The following is a 15,157-nucleotide window of genomic DNA, read 5'->3' on the forward strand; positions in this document are numbered from 1 at the left end:
TTGGGGAATGACAAGATATGACCCCACATGCATGATCTAAACAAAAATATGTGTCGAGATGTTTTTGACCGTTTTAAAGTAACCGCGTGTTAAAAGTCCATTTCAAATGTTCTTTACTATTCCCCTATTTCCTCCTGTATTAGAAACTTATGATTTTACTTTTTTTTAAATATGCTATTTAAGGTCGAAAGATATAATTCAATACCAATATAAAAATTACTGTTCCGTTATCGGATGAAATAATGTAAAACAATGTAAATAAAAAAGGCGCTTGCCGTAGCAATTCAAGGAAAACAGTAACGAGTTTTCTTCCATAACATATTGTTATTATTAAACCTTGTATTGTTCTTAAATATGACCATCAAAAACAATCCATGGTGTCAATATCGAAATCAGGTTCAGGCTCCCTCCTGTCACATGAAGAACTTTGTCTCGTGTTGATTTGAAAACGTATGGCTGGTTAAGAACTATACCTATTCCCTATAATTTATATTTAATAGCGATGTTTACAAGAACGATATCAGTTTGGCCTTCATCGGATTATTAAAGACAGAAAAGTAGTTATGCGAAACAAATCGGTATTTTAACAACGGCATACATATGTTTTTATTTATTTAATATTAAGTAGCGAGTTTTACTATTGATATTTGTTTGACCTTCATCGGACTATTAAAGCCTTTTATTAAGACATCGTTTTGGTAAGGCTATGTTTAGATTCCCCACAAAGAGTCATCTGTTTGATTCAACACTTGAGCACAGAATCGACTGTGTTGCAGAACCTGGAATTCTCTGACCCGACTGGGCAAATCAGGACGATGCGATTATCTTATATCAAACAATGCTTAGGTTTGATCGATTGAAACTCTAGCATGAGCTCCCTGCCCAACTGTTTCGTTAGACAAGTTTTTGAAATAAGTGTTAGCAATAATTTGATCATTTAATGCGTTATTTGTAAGTATATGTATCTCCGACAATCAATAATGGTTTTACTTTTCAGCTATTTAGTGAACGCACACATCCTCTTCCATTCCGGTACTTTCAGCCATCCCTGATAGGTTTGCTCATATTGTTCAACTGCATATGGGGTTGTGGATTTAATACTGGACTTGACAAAACTATCAGCAAATTCACGAGTATAATATTGTAGGTGAAACTTATTAAAACGTATACATTTTCTGGATTTTTTTCATCGCCTTTATTATATAAAAAATGAAGATCCGAGCATGTTACGTAACTTCTGGATATTTAACGCCTCATGCAAAGGATGATGCAACTTTTTTCCAGGACGTAACGCAATTCCGGTGATCTTACGCCCCTTCCGGGGATGTTAAGCTAGTTGATATGTTTTCAATTTTCCACTTTTGACTACAGTCGAAGCAAATCTTTCTGTGAAAAGTAAGCAAAAAATATAAGTATCTCATTTCCTTTGCATCCTCCTTCCTTTTTTCTTTTTATTATTGTCCTCATTGCCTCCTTATTTCCTCGGCAATCTCCTGATTGCGATGCAATACCTCTTCATTGAGGTATTCTCCAACGTCAATATATACAGCAGTTCATCATTTGAGTTAAAAAACGTACCCATACGTTTATGGTCAGTTTAAAACACTTCTTAATAGTTACGGATTTACGATTAACGAACATGTACTAAACTGTAATTATAGCTTCAAAATTATTTAAGGTCTTTAAATTTGTATAATCATATATTTACATTATTTATATTCTGTAGTTTTCAATATGTGTACCCGCTTTAATTGCATGTATTTATTTAAATAACTATAAGTACGAAACAGTCAGGAGGTTTCGGAGGAAATGAGGAGGCAGTGCACAAAAGGGATTCTGCAAGGCTTCCAAACACAAGTCATACAATTTTAACTTATTTGTATACAGTTTTACAATTTAATCATGCCATTATAGCATGTTCCTATCCGTATGAAGTACATGCCCCAAATTCTTCAATATACCATAGTCTATTGAATTAGTCAGACTAATTATTAGTATTAACTTAAGTTATTTTTTTTTCAAATTATTGACGAAACATGTAAAAGTAAAAATATGTCAAGCTTTAAATAAAAACAAGATGAAAAATGAACGATACAAAGACAAAATTTAATTACACGATCATCAATTTTGATGTCGTAAAACAACTCAATGAAATATTCTCTTAATCCAGCGTTTTGAAAACCCACATAAAGAATGTTTGAGAAATCTGTTTAAGATATTTAATTGTAGAGTTAACTAACGTTTGAAAACATATGTGTTCAAAGTGGAATAATTGCTTGTCTACGTTCCAGAGCCTTTGGTGAAGTTGTTTCCCGCCAGTCTAGTGTATTACATATGAATGCGTTTTAAATCACGATTGCTTCAACACGTCGTCATCATCAGAGATTGGTTCATACATGACAGCTAAACATCCTCTGAAAGGATTGACCAGCAAAGTTGTTTCATCCTCGGAAGAGGCGTACTGTCACCGGAAAAAGTGAAACGTAGGAGCACTATATCACCGAAAGTAGTGTATCATCGCCGAAAGGGGCGTACCAGCACCAAAAATGGCATAATATCGGCGGAAAAAGTGTAATAGTTCAGAGAGGGGTTTGACAAAACCGGAAGAGCTTAAAACCTTTGAAAGAAGCGTATCATCCTGCTGAAGGGGCGAATAATTATCGGACGTTTCAGGGAGTAGCTTAACGTCACCTGAATCGGTTAAATATTGTTGTGCCCCGCTTCAGGCGCAAGTCTTATATCAGGTATGCGCAAGTCTTATATCAGGTATAATTAGTAGCTCACTTTCAGTAAACGGTTATGGCAGTGTGGCTTTAAAATATAATGGTTATTTTTGTCCATGAAAATAAGTCAACCCAGACTTAAGTTATTCAATTTAATTTATTGTCTAGCAAGGAACTTAAGGAGTATAATATAAGATGAAATATATTCTTTATTATTTACTGAAAAGAAGTACTGAGCAAATTTGACTTACAATGTGTTAAAATATTAAACTTGGCACCAGAGTTCTTAACAAAAATTCAGAATGTAGTTTTACTATTAATGGAAGGTTGTTTTGGGCACAGAAAATCTTAGGTATATATACTCTTCCAGTGACACACTGTGCCCTGTGTCATGCACGTGACACAGTGTGTCATACACATGACACAGTGTGTCTGCAACAACAAAAACTGTGCCTGACACAGTATTTTATGTGCCCTCTTAACAGGTGCTCAAATAGAATGTTCTTAAGTATGGACTATTTGTAATGTAATAGCAACTTTAAAATATGCAAAAACATATAACAACATAATAATACCTCAAAGGAACTTTTTCTGCCATAAATGTGATTCATTTCAGCACTTTAACAATTAATTAAACACAAAATGAGTTCAAGGACTTTAAAAGTCGGTTTGACAGAAGTTGCTTAGCAACGGGCACGGCAAAAATCAAGATGGCTGCCGTATATTTCTAAGAAACAAGTGTGAGAGTTTAAAATAAAAAAGCAATGGATTTAAACAATTCTTACTGTCAAAAATTTGCAGAAATGTGCTCAATAGGACTAAAATTTGATAGCTGCTACTTATTTTATATGAATTCTTAAATAATGACATTTACTTTAAGAGACAAATGTCTATCTTCAAACCGGAAGTAGGAACATTTTGACAATAGCAATGGAGTAAAAATCGTAAGAATGAAGGAAAACTAATTCTAGCCTAAACATGTGATATTAGTGGCTGGTCTGTAACATATAAAATTGGTCAGCACTATTAATTATATGACCAGGCTAGGAAAAGCAACATGAATGAATGAACAATGAAAACAATTATGCTTTTGACAAGGAAATTTAGGTAACTAGTTTCAATGTAAATTTTGATGAACACTTAAATAATGTACTATGCACTGGGTTGTTACAATATCACCAGAAATGGCGTTACTTCCGCGAAAGGTGCGTACCATAGTCGGAATTTGCGTAATATGTCCTTAATAGATATGTAGGTATTAGGTAGGTAGGTAGGTACAAAGCGACAATAATATATTTAACATATAACATGCACTTAAAAAGTGGATGTACTTATACTGCCACATAATTCTAAATGTTAAGGGAAATTAAAACAAAGCATTATTAAACACAAACTCTTTTTCCATTCCCGGATGCACTGCATATTTCAAGTTACATAATAGTCAGGTTCCTTTTATGAATATCGTTCCAGTTTGATACTTCACACATCGTGTAGTTGGTACCAAAGTAAACACTTCAATTGAAATAACCCACCCCTGCTATTTATGGTACCAGTAAATAAGTTCATATCACATCCGCTACTTCCACCAAACGCGGGTCCATAACTTGTATATGAATATATACTGAGTGTGGCATTTGAAACAGGACATTTCTGGAATGTATCTTTATCGGAGTACTTCAGTTGGAACAAGAAGGCCTTGCCATCTCGTGTAGCACCAAAGCCAGCCACCAAGCTTGCAGAAGTGTAGCCACCAAACACGGATCCCTGCTCATTGTACACCACGGGGCTGTCCTGTGGAGCCCTTGTAGTCACATTGCTCGTTGATCTTCTGTGCTGTACAACCATTCTTTGTCGCACTGTATAGCATGGTAAACTTTTTGTCCCGGACCGATCCGCTGTTCTATTTGCGTCTTATCTGAATCTTTCAACCGACCTGTCAGTCGGAGGGCAAAACAAAAACAAAATGTAGCCTCGTTGGAGTTTTTGTGTCAAAGCATAATATTATGCATATATACGCAACAATTTTCCATACAATTCAGTGTAAAAATTAAACATTATTTGTGTCTTACGTAGTTAAACGTGCTTTAAATAAGCATATGTCGGATTATTTTAATCTAGACCAACATGTAATATGTGTGAAAATATACATATGGAAAACATATATCTTCGGACTGAAATTCTAACTCCTATATGTTAGTCATATATATTTTTCGTTATTTGCGATTGCAGTGGACTATATTTAGCACATGTGTTTTGTTTACAAATAAATTTCAAAATCAAAACGTATTTCACATATTTTCAATGATTTAAAAATAAGTAAACGTTTGACATTCCATAGACTTTCAAACAATGTATATTTATGTTTTACGGTGATTTGATGCGCGTTTAAAGATGTATCGGAATGCGGTTATTAAAAACAAATTATGACTTTTAATGCAAACAAATGTGCACATATAACTAAAATTATAGGTTTTAGTCTTGTATCGCGATACCTTTCATATAAGGTAGTAAATGTAAAGACATGGCGCAACAGTTAATATCACTTCTATGTTTCAAAATGGAAAGCGAACATATTTTTTCCGTCTTTCTTTAGCAGTGTTCTGTTTAATTTAATTTAATTTGCTAATTGAAATTGGTGCATAGGTCGTACTGTGTTGCAAAAACTTATAAAACGCTGATAAAAACAAACTTCAAATTAAATTCAGAAGATATGCCACTGGATTTTCGGCGAAATAAGTTTTATTTTTACTAAATTGGTGTGAGGTTTTGATATATAACTCATTTTGTATAGAAAAAAACACATAGCCAATTACTAATTCTACTGTATTTAATCTTCTGATATAAAGGGTTAAGATGTATCTTGCAACTTTTAACAGTTACTTTTAAGTGTAGTTTTCACCATAACGAGCGTCACATCGTGCTTTAATATCAGATACAAGTATGATGTCTACTTATCGTTACTGTATCACTTAGAACAATAATATACTGAATTCATCAGCTTTTATAGCAATTTTACGGATTCGCCGTCTCTTGCATACACAGGTATACACACTTTATCTTTTTTAAATAGCATATCCTGAAATGTATATACAATAATTCGTGATATGCAGGCATGAAAACGATAATAACAAAATTCTCCAATATTAAAAGACACTGCAACGTTCACAGTTCAAGTTTGAACTGAAATATGAAGAAAGCGACCCACACGCGTTGAGTTGCATGCAATAGCTAGTGGTAACATAATATCATTTGTCTGCGGTGTGTTCGATATACTAGAATGTTCAAGGGTAATTAATGTGAAGATACACGTTGGTTATTCTAAATTATTTTGTTAAACAGAAAACTTCGTACCTTCCCGATTGCAGGGAGCATGCGCATACGAGAGCTTACCGGTTTTAAGTGAGGTTAGTTGGAACTTACTTCCAAGATGGCGTCGTTTTTGTGTTTTTCGTGAAGGAGTAGCAGATATTGTGCCCCGGATAGCCACTTTGTATTTATTTTAAATGAAAACGCCCTTTCAGCTTTACGGTGTAAGTGCATCCCACGGTTTATGTTTAAAGATCGTAGACGTTTGGATAAAAAAGTAATTGAAGGAAAACCGCCCACAAATTTGTTGTCTACTTACATAACGTTTGAGAAATTGGATGTAAAATCATGTTATCTTATAATACACAGTATTGACCGACGTCTTCAATGAACAATCACGATTATTTCATTTCCCCGACGCCATTTCCTTCTCTGATAATTAATTTATTGCCAAAAACATTGTTTAAACCCCCTTTTTGAACTGACTTATTTTAACGCACATTTTGAGACCTGACTTCCAAATGACAAACATAGTTTTTCAATGTTAAAGAAGTTGACAAGGAATAACAAACCATCTTTAATAAAGTGCATATGTGTACTTCAATATTATAGTTGTATAGCATGTTATGTGGTGCAATATAAGGGTTTTCTTAATCACGTTACTTACTGTATAATTAAAATAATGCTATTCTAAACATAGGTGTTCGATCCCAGATGAGGATGCCTTTTTTTCTCACTTTAATTTTATTCTCTTTTTTTCACTGGAGCTATTTAGTTTCAATGTTTACATTTATCAGCTTTAAAGCATTTAATGACATACTTCACTACATACCAAAATCTGTGAAAATGTACATTTAATATTCAAGTTTGCAATATAAAAATAAACATCCACTGATATGCATCTTTTAAGCAAGCGTCAGGTATTCCAAATGGCTTTAGACATTCCGAATCGCAATAATGGTAGTATTTGGTCTCAACAACCTCTTACTAATATCGAACCGGCTAAAATCCTTTTTCGTTTTTCATTACCCTTCTTCGTTATTTAAATATCAATAAATTCACCATGAATAACAGCATCCCAGTGTGTCATGCAAGTTTGCGTATTACGACCGGTGTACGCTGCTTTTCATGTTCTTGAGCGAATAAAGGTTAAAAGCTGTTATTGAATGTTTTCAAAATTAAAACAAACATTGCATTTGCTTTTCTTACTATGGTAATAAAAGCCGAACGTTTATCACTGGATATGGAATAAACACAAAATGAAACACTTTAATCAGCAATAAACTTTCATTTTTAATTTGTTTCAGTTTTTGTTTTTATCACTGCAGTAGCAAAAGAAACAAATAATATACCGCTTTGGACTTACAATAACTTTCTTTCAGTGTTGGATGGAAAAATATAAATTAAACTAAACACAATTGCTTAATCAGCTAAGACAATTTGATTTCAGCGATGATCACAAATAATTTACCAATATTGACCAGATATGGTTTACTTTAGGAACATTAAACATAATTTGTATGTGAATTTTGAACTGTACACTACTCATGATGCGACCAAGACATTAATAACATGGAATGACAACTTGTCAGCTGATATCGACAACTGACGGACCCGTTGCGCTATAAAACTATACATTATTAGGGAAAGAAGAACACGGAAAACGAAAAATAAAACAAACCGTGCTTTCCTCACTTTATTATGTTTAAACTATAGCATAAATATTGTAACGGGTACGAGTTATCGATAAGTTACGAAGTTAATGTTATTTTCAGATAAATAAATGACATATTGTGGAGACTTGGGGGAGATGGATTCGTCGATTACCTAATTACATACTCGTTCAATATTACATCTATATATGAATCAAACTGATTGTAATGGCGTTCCTCACCTAATATTTTAGCTGTAAACGGATTGTATTTGCAAAGACCGGGATGTTTTCAATATGCATTCCTTTTGGTAATAACAACTCAGTATCTCCATATGAGGTCGCGGCAAACATTATTAGTTTTTTTACAGCCTATCGTAGATATATGAAATACATACGAAAGGAGCCATACTTCAAATGGTGAGTGTGTTTTTCTCAACACGACGTATTCAGACAATTTTTATGAAACATTTATCATTTATAACACATTTTTAATTGAGTTTTTTTATACTGATTATATATGTTATATGTAGCCCTTAAATTCAATTTATAGAATCATGTGAAATATGACATATCACAGCGATAAAGAGTTTAATTTTGAATGTTAAATAGTCGTTTACAATAGTCATGTAATAAGGAATAAATATCTTCTGCAAAGAGTGTTATCATATCTGCAAGAATGCATTATCTTCCAGCCAACAGCTACATAACAACAAGGCTTAAAATATATACGACTGTTTCCTTATATGGTAGTAACATCAGCTATTCTGATAAACGTGTTTACATTGCATTACGTATTAAACCTGTCCATCTCCACCAGTTGAACAGAAAAAACCCAGCCCATTTGAATGGCGGTATAGGCTATCGAACTCTCGGCGGTAACCGAATCCAGGCAGTTAACGGCAAACACTGCTATAAATGCAATCGACCCATATGAAATTCAAGGGAAAATTGACAGTACAAAAACAAAGTTTTTTTGAATGCACCCTATAATATCAGCGGTTATCAAACTCACGACGTGGTCATCTGATTTACTGACAGAAGAAAGGGATTTCAACAACACGGCTTATCTGCTTTTTAAGATAGAACATGTACATGTATGATCATCGTCACAATTGCTACGAACAAACTCAAATATTTACAGGGAAAACACACACGACCCACAAAACAAGGCCTGTTTATACCAAAATGAAAAACATTTTCCCATCATAAATACATTACTATATTTAAACGACTTATTTTAACTGTTTTTAAATTGCAAGTTATAGTTGTTAATTTCTAACGTTGTAACGAAATTGTATGGAGTAGGGAAGTGGTCACATATATTAAATAATATATAACTGGTTTGTAAAACGATTCTCTCATGCTTATGTAATCGTGGTTAACTACTTGTTGTTATAGTGTTCTCAAGAACCATGCTTAACAATACGGCGATAAGCAATTACTAAATCCTTGTCTGAGATTAGGGTTTTGCCGCAATCCAACATCCCAGCAACTAATTAAGCTGACGTAACTATATTAACTTGCGACAAAGTTTGAAACGGTTTATGGGAATACTAAACATAGGTCGTCAGGATATTGATTTCAATAAGCAGTTATGATTTGATAAAAATATATTAAAACTATATACATCTACGACTAAGTAATTAATTTAATTTTAATCAACACACAGTTTCATGTGAACAATACTAATAATGCGAACAAGGACAGAAGAAACATCTGAATGTATCAACCTACGTACAACATTACACAAAGACTTCATTTGAAACATCTTGTGTATTACAGGACTGAAACATTCGCACGCCAACAGAAAACGAGAATTATTTATTAGGCGGTTAATAACTTTACAAAGATGTGACATAGCGTTTCGCGTCTTATTGGATGCTTGTTAAAATCTTAAATCGTCATCTTATTAAGTCACTGTTTCAATGTCGTTGTAAGGCTTGTTTGATATCCGATAGGTATTTTTTGTTACAGGTTAACGAACGACTTTAGACTCAACAGGTTAAATGAAATTATTAATGTTAGATTTGCACAAAGGCTGATCATACATTTCTAATAAGTGTACACAGATAAAAAGAACTTGAAAGCGTTTTAAAAGCATGCATTTGTTTCCATTGTTATTACGCGTTTCCTTGTACTTCATTTGTTTATTTCTTTACATATACTATGGAAAGTAATATTTGTATATCCCCCTGCAATGTCGCCCCTTTGCTACAAGAGGAAAGTTTAATTATCGTAGTATGTGTAAACCACGGATGTGGTTGTTATCTTTCATGTGAAAAATCATTGAAGTAATTAGCTATAGTCATCAGTAAAACAGGATAAATGTTGTCTGTTTTAAAGATGACTGCATCTTATCGTCCCATTATCCAGTTTTAGTAAGACACTTTATAACACGTAGACGAAGTATGTTGGTTATATTTATTTTACGCAGCTCAATTTGACAATATATATTAATATGGTTTGTATTGTTAGTTTAAATTCACTGGTTTGGTCGTTATTATAACATCAAACTCACTTCTAAATTAATCAGAAGGCATGCACAGTTTGTCAAAAGTTATTTATTATATTACATGTTTCGTAAATACCAGTGAAACTTTAAAATATGGTCAGGGTCGAGTTAATGAATGTGCAGCGTTTTCAGAAAGATTTTATTGTCAGTTTGTCATAACCTTACTCCAAAATTAATAAAAAGACATGCACATGTTGTCATACATATTATGAAGCAAGCTGTTGTTACTATTTGTTAAGAATGCCTAGCAGCATATCTTAGTTGTATGTATGGAATATTCACAAACAATATTTTTAAATTAAAGACTTTCGTACCAGTTAATAGACCATCGCTGCCAAACGTGTAACGTGAATCAACGTACGTGTCCATGTGTCTTAACTATCAGTGTAACTTAAAAACTCTTTCCACGGGCGAGTTTAAGAATGTGCAGCATTTTCATAAAGATGGTTTTGATTATGTGTATTCATTTCTGTATACTATTCTTTCAAGTGTAATCTTCTCGTAAAACGAAATACATCTTAAGCTAATTAATTTTATAAGACGATGTCATACGCGGAAAAAGGCCATTTTTCCTGTTTTTCTCTTTCCTGTTTTACATGTTACTACACAGTTTTGATTTGCCGTCAATGATTGCGTGTTATCAGATTTCTCTTGTGTACATATTAATGTGGTTGAATATAGAATAGACCGTTCAATCAAAGTGAAGTTTTGGATATATAAATTAAATATTATGATCAATTTCGGTCTTAAACATTAACAACTTTATCATTTATAGAACATTATCAACGTTTACATATATTTTCGATGTTTGCCTTTTTCTATGATTTTTGATAAATAATTTTTATCAACAAAAGTAAACATTTCAAATGAATCGGATATTTATAAAAATAGCGGTAATGTTAACACACATAACGAAATCACTGCATATAATAGCAGTACATATTGATTCTCTTGACATCGCAACTGCGATTAAGTGCAATTGAAAGCAAACATACAGTTTATAAAAACATAAATTTCATATTCGCCGAATTTGACAATGATAAAATTTTGAGGAAATAGACGTTTGCATATACACATAAAATAAGCGTATGTCATAACGAAATGTAGAAAAATCAAAGGCTAAAAACAATCATAAAATAATACGAAATGATATTCACACAACAACGTGTTACACTACCCAATACAAGGTTTATGTCAAAGCATTTAACTTCATGTCTTTTTGAATTGTTTTCTTATTTCAAATTAAATAGACTCTGAACCAGCTTCAAAATCGTGTTTCTGGTCTTTGACGGGACAATCTTCGTTGTCAGAGCTTTGATTTTCCAGGTAGTCCTCAGCAAAGCAGATGATCTGTCTCAATGCCAGAAGTGCAAGGATGTTTACACCATCATCCAACATCATTTCATTTCCGTAGTTCTTTACTGGAAACACGTGGTTTTTTGGAAAGCCGAACATATTGGAAACGTGCAGGACCGTTTTCTCAATAGATGAGCTCGAGTATACCGACTCTAATTTTTGACACACTGCTTTGTCTTCGATGTCAATTTTTGTCAGGAGGAGTGCCTGTGGTATTTCTATGTAAATAGAAAAAACAAGTAAGAATGATCACAATGCGTGCATGATTGCATGATCAAACATGTATTTTTTATATTAAGCTCTTTCGTATTTCCTTTTTTTATTCACTGAAATAGAAAGCAAATAAAAAATACAAGTGCCCATACATTTTAAAGGTTTCTGAAGTGCACAATAACTGAAAGCAATTAAAGCTGCTAAATTCATACCAAACCGCGTGGCTACCGTTCGAAAACTTTTGATTTTGTCAATCATTTTAGTGTCAAGCTTTTGTAGGCTTGATGCATCAAGGACAAACACAACACAATGGATATTTTCTTGTAAGCCCGGCTTCGTTACAAAAACAGCATCTTCAAAAGCAATAGTCTTCTCTGCATTGAACTGTATAAAATCCATTTAAATTTTATCAGGGACGACACTTTGGCCTAAACTTGACTTTTGCTAAGAGGAATTTTTTTTTAAACGAAAAATATCCTAAAAGAGGAAAGTGTCGTCTCTGATTAGCCTGTGCGCAATGCACTGGCTAATCTGGGACGACACTTTATGCATATGAATAAAAAAACTTTTCACAGAGCGCGGCTCATTTTGATTTTTTTTAATGAAATACAGCGCTCGGCAAAGTTGCTTTGGTCCTTTCTAGTAAAATTAAATTTATTACAAAACAATGCTTGTGTCAGTCGCAAACATTTCCTTGGATCATTTATTTGCAAAATGAAATGGCGATAGCAAAAATAAATAAATAAAGTCGAATATTAAAAATAGCATGCTTCATCCTTCGCTTCATGTGTACATTTGCTTTCGGACATTTAACATAATTTTAACATTATTAATCTAAGACACCGTAAACTGCAATTAACCACGCATTAATTATTTTGAACAAATTTATTTCTAAGCATGTTGTATAGGGTCTGTAAAATGTGCCTAGTTTTTAAAAGAGTTCAGTTCAATGGATCGCGTTAAGTAATGCATATAAGGCAGCTTATAAGTTGTTCGTTTGTCATGTATAGTCTTTTCAAATATGTTGTTTGTTTTACATTTGATATGTTCTCTCTTCAGTGTAACCTTTATCATGCGTTATTTACAGTACATAATTATGAAAGCGTTAGGTTGATTAGCTAATCATAATCCTTGCATTTAAAAAACTAAATATCCGTAAATTTCAATCCTGCTATTGCGCGCCGATGTTTATACAATCGACACATACCGTTGTGAGTATTGAAAACCAAAAATAAATGTTCCATTTATAATTTGATCACACTAATACAGAGTAAAGCCACTTTTCCCGTTGCAGTTGTTCGACGAATAGGCCATCCGTACCAGAACCGAACGCCACCGAAGCGCAAGAAACCGCGCACGTCATTTTCCCGCCTCCAGATCCTCGAGCTTGAGAAGCGCTTCCACCGCCAGAAGTACCTGGCGTCGGCGGAGCGCAGCGCCCTCGCCAAGACTCTCAAGATGACGGACGCCCAGGTTAAGACGTAGTTCCAGAACCGCAGAACTAAATGGAGGTAATTGGTATGAGTTGTTGTGGCTTTGTATGGTCATGCATTTTAACATCATTTGAAGGGTTGGCGATTTTTTGGTGTTGCCGCCATTTCTAGCGATGATATAAGCGTTATCACCGCCAAAGCTATCACGATTTATTTTCTATTCTGGTCTGTCTTTTTCCAAAGCCGTTATATGTTTGCATGTTCTTTCTTATTCACCAATTTAATAAAAATAATCTACTTAACCGCTTTTTGAGAATGAACACAAAACGTTATGCTGTTCCTTGCGATATTCTATTTAAAAATCGCTTTGAGCTATATAAGGATTTATCTCATCGATACGTTTTTTTAAATTTGTGTTACGAAATTGAAAGTCGGTCGAAACGATTTGTAATTTATTGTATACACTTGCGGTTGCTTCTTCTACTGAACTTGTCATCGCCAATGTTCTTTCAATATATTGAACTAATACTTGAAATTATACCAATCCCAAGAAACAATGCAGTTGTTTATTAAAAATACACGATTGTGTCCTTGTATTTGCAGACGACAGACGGCAGAAGAGCGGGAAGCGGAACGGCAGGCCGCAAACCGCCTAATGATGTCGCTACAGGCGGAAGCCAGTAAGACGGTTTACGACATCCGAGACCCGTTATGAATGAGTAATTCCTCACTTCACGCTCTACAGAATCTGCAACCGTGGGTGGATGAAACCCAGAGAAGTTCGAGTTAACAAACAATTAAACGTTGTTGTTTTATCACAATAATATTTACGTTGACGAGATGCCATAAACAGTATCCGGTGAAGATGTGTCCTTTGTTAACGGAGTTGTTTGCTTGGTATTTTTGTTTGTAATGGACACAAATCCCAACATGTCTGACCGATCAGTACTGTTTGCTATGAAATTTTAACATTTGTATTGTATTGATATGCAGTTTTTAATACAAAAAGAGTCTTCGTCAAGTATTTATCATTGACTATCAGTCAATATCAATGTTAATTGAATTTGTGTATGTGAAACTAACTGTATTGTTTGATTTTCATGGACTGATGTTATGAAGGTACGGACGTGCAAAATAACAAACGCGTGATGCATTGAGACATGCATTTACAACAAGTAAAGCAAGATAATGTTTAAAAACAACTTTGACCTTAAGCTAATTTTTTACCGCTCTTTGCAAATTCGTCTGCAATCATAACTAGGAAAAAAGACCAATGCAATAGATGTATAGTTTGCGTTGATGAACTATTTACATGCAGTTTGACGTTTGAATGGAGGCACGATGCTGTATCAATGGGTCATTAAATACACTAAATGCATGCTCATTTCCCATCACAAACAATACCCACTTCTCTGCCTACTATTGTTTTGATCAAAACGCACCACATACATTTTTTGTGCATAAGGGTTTGGAAAACCAGATTATTTTTGTTCGAATTCGTGCAGGATACAAATGCATAAGAACGACATTATAGTACGAATAACCATAAAACATTATATATGTTTTGAAGACCCTATCCAATAATATTTAAATTCATTTTGCAGAAATCGTTTCTCATGGTCATCTTATCGAACGAAATCAAACATAAACGCATCGTACTTAAATAACAACTATTGGATAAGTATTTAAAGTATACATGTTTTACGCATCAAAAAGTCAGCGAATAAGTATTTTATGTTCGTACCAGGTAAACAGAAAGATATTTATTCCATTCGCATCATATCGCTTTATATTCAATTTAAAAAAAAATCTGTGAAATTAGCGCCGTATGATTTCATTAGAAATTAGTTTCACTTTAAAATCATTCAACCTATTTGAGGTGTACTGGGACTGTAAGAGATTGTACTTTTGTGCACGTAAGCAGTTGTATTATTTTGTAAACAGTAACTCACTTATATGC

At 33.7% G+C, this 15,157-nt stretch overlaps 1 protein-coding gene across 1 annotated transcript; it reads left to right on the forward strand.

Annotated features, from left to right (window-relative positions):
• The first annotated feature begins 12,048 nt into the window (after window positions 1–12,048).
• LOC127840582 (T-cell leukemia homeobox protein 3-like) lies at window positions 12,049–13,912 on the forward strand. Its single transcript, XM_052368992.1, has 3 exons — window positions 12,049–12,087; window positions 13,034–13,245; window positions 13,801–13,912. The coding sequence occupies exons 1-3, from the start codon at window positions 12,049–12,051 to the stop codon at window positions 13,910–13,912; spliced, it is 363 nt and encodes a 120-aa protein (XP_052224952.1).
• The last annotated feature ends 1,245 nt before the right edge of the window (window positions 13,913–15,157 follow it).

The sequence above is a fragment of the Dreissena polymorpha genome, chromosome 8 (genome assembly GCF_020536995.1).
Source record: "Dreissena polymorpha isolate Duluth1 chromosome 8, UMN_Dpol_1.0, whole genome shotgun sequence".
Lineage (NCBI taxonomy): Eukaryota > Metazoa > Mollusca > Bivalvia > Myida > Dreissenidae > Dreissena > Dreissena polymorpha.

Bases quoted from the DNA above. Each gene is read 5' to 3' on its own strand.
- LOC127840582 (XM_052368992.1), top strand. From the start codon at position 12,049: ATGCATCAAGGACAAACACAACACAATGGATATTTTCTT. The intron at 12,088-13,033 runs GTAAGCCCGGCT...ACACTAATACAG, and splicing joins AACACAATGGATATTTTCTT to AGTAAAGCCACTTTTCCCGT. The intron at 13,246-13,800 runs GTAGTTCCAGAA...TTGTATTTGCAG, and splicing joins ACGGACGCCCAGGTTAAGAC to ACGACAGACGGCAGAAGAGC.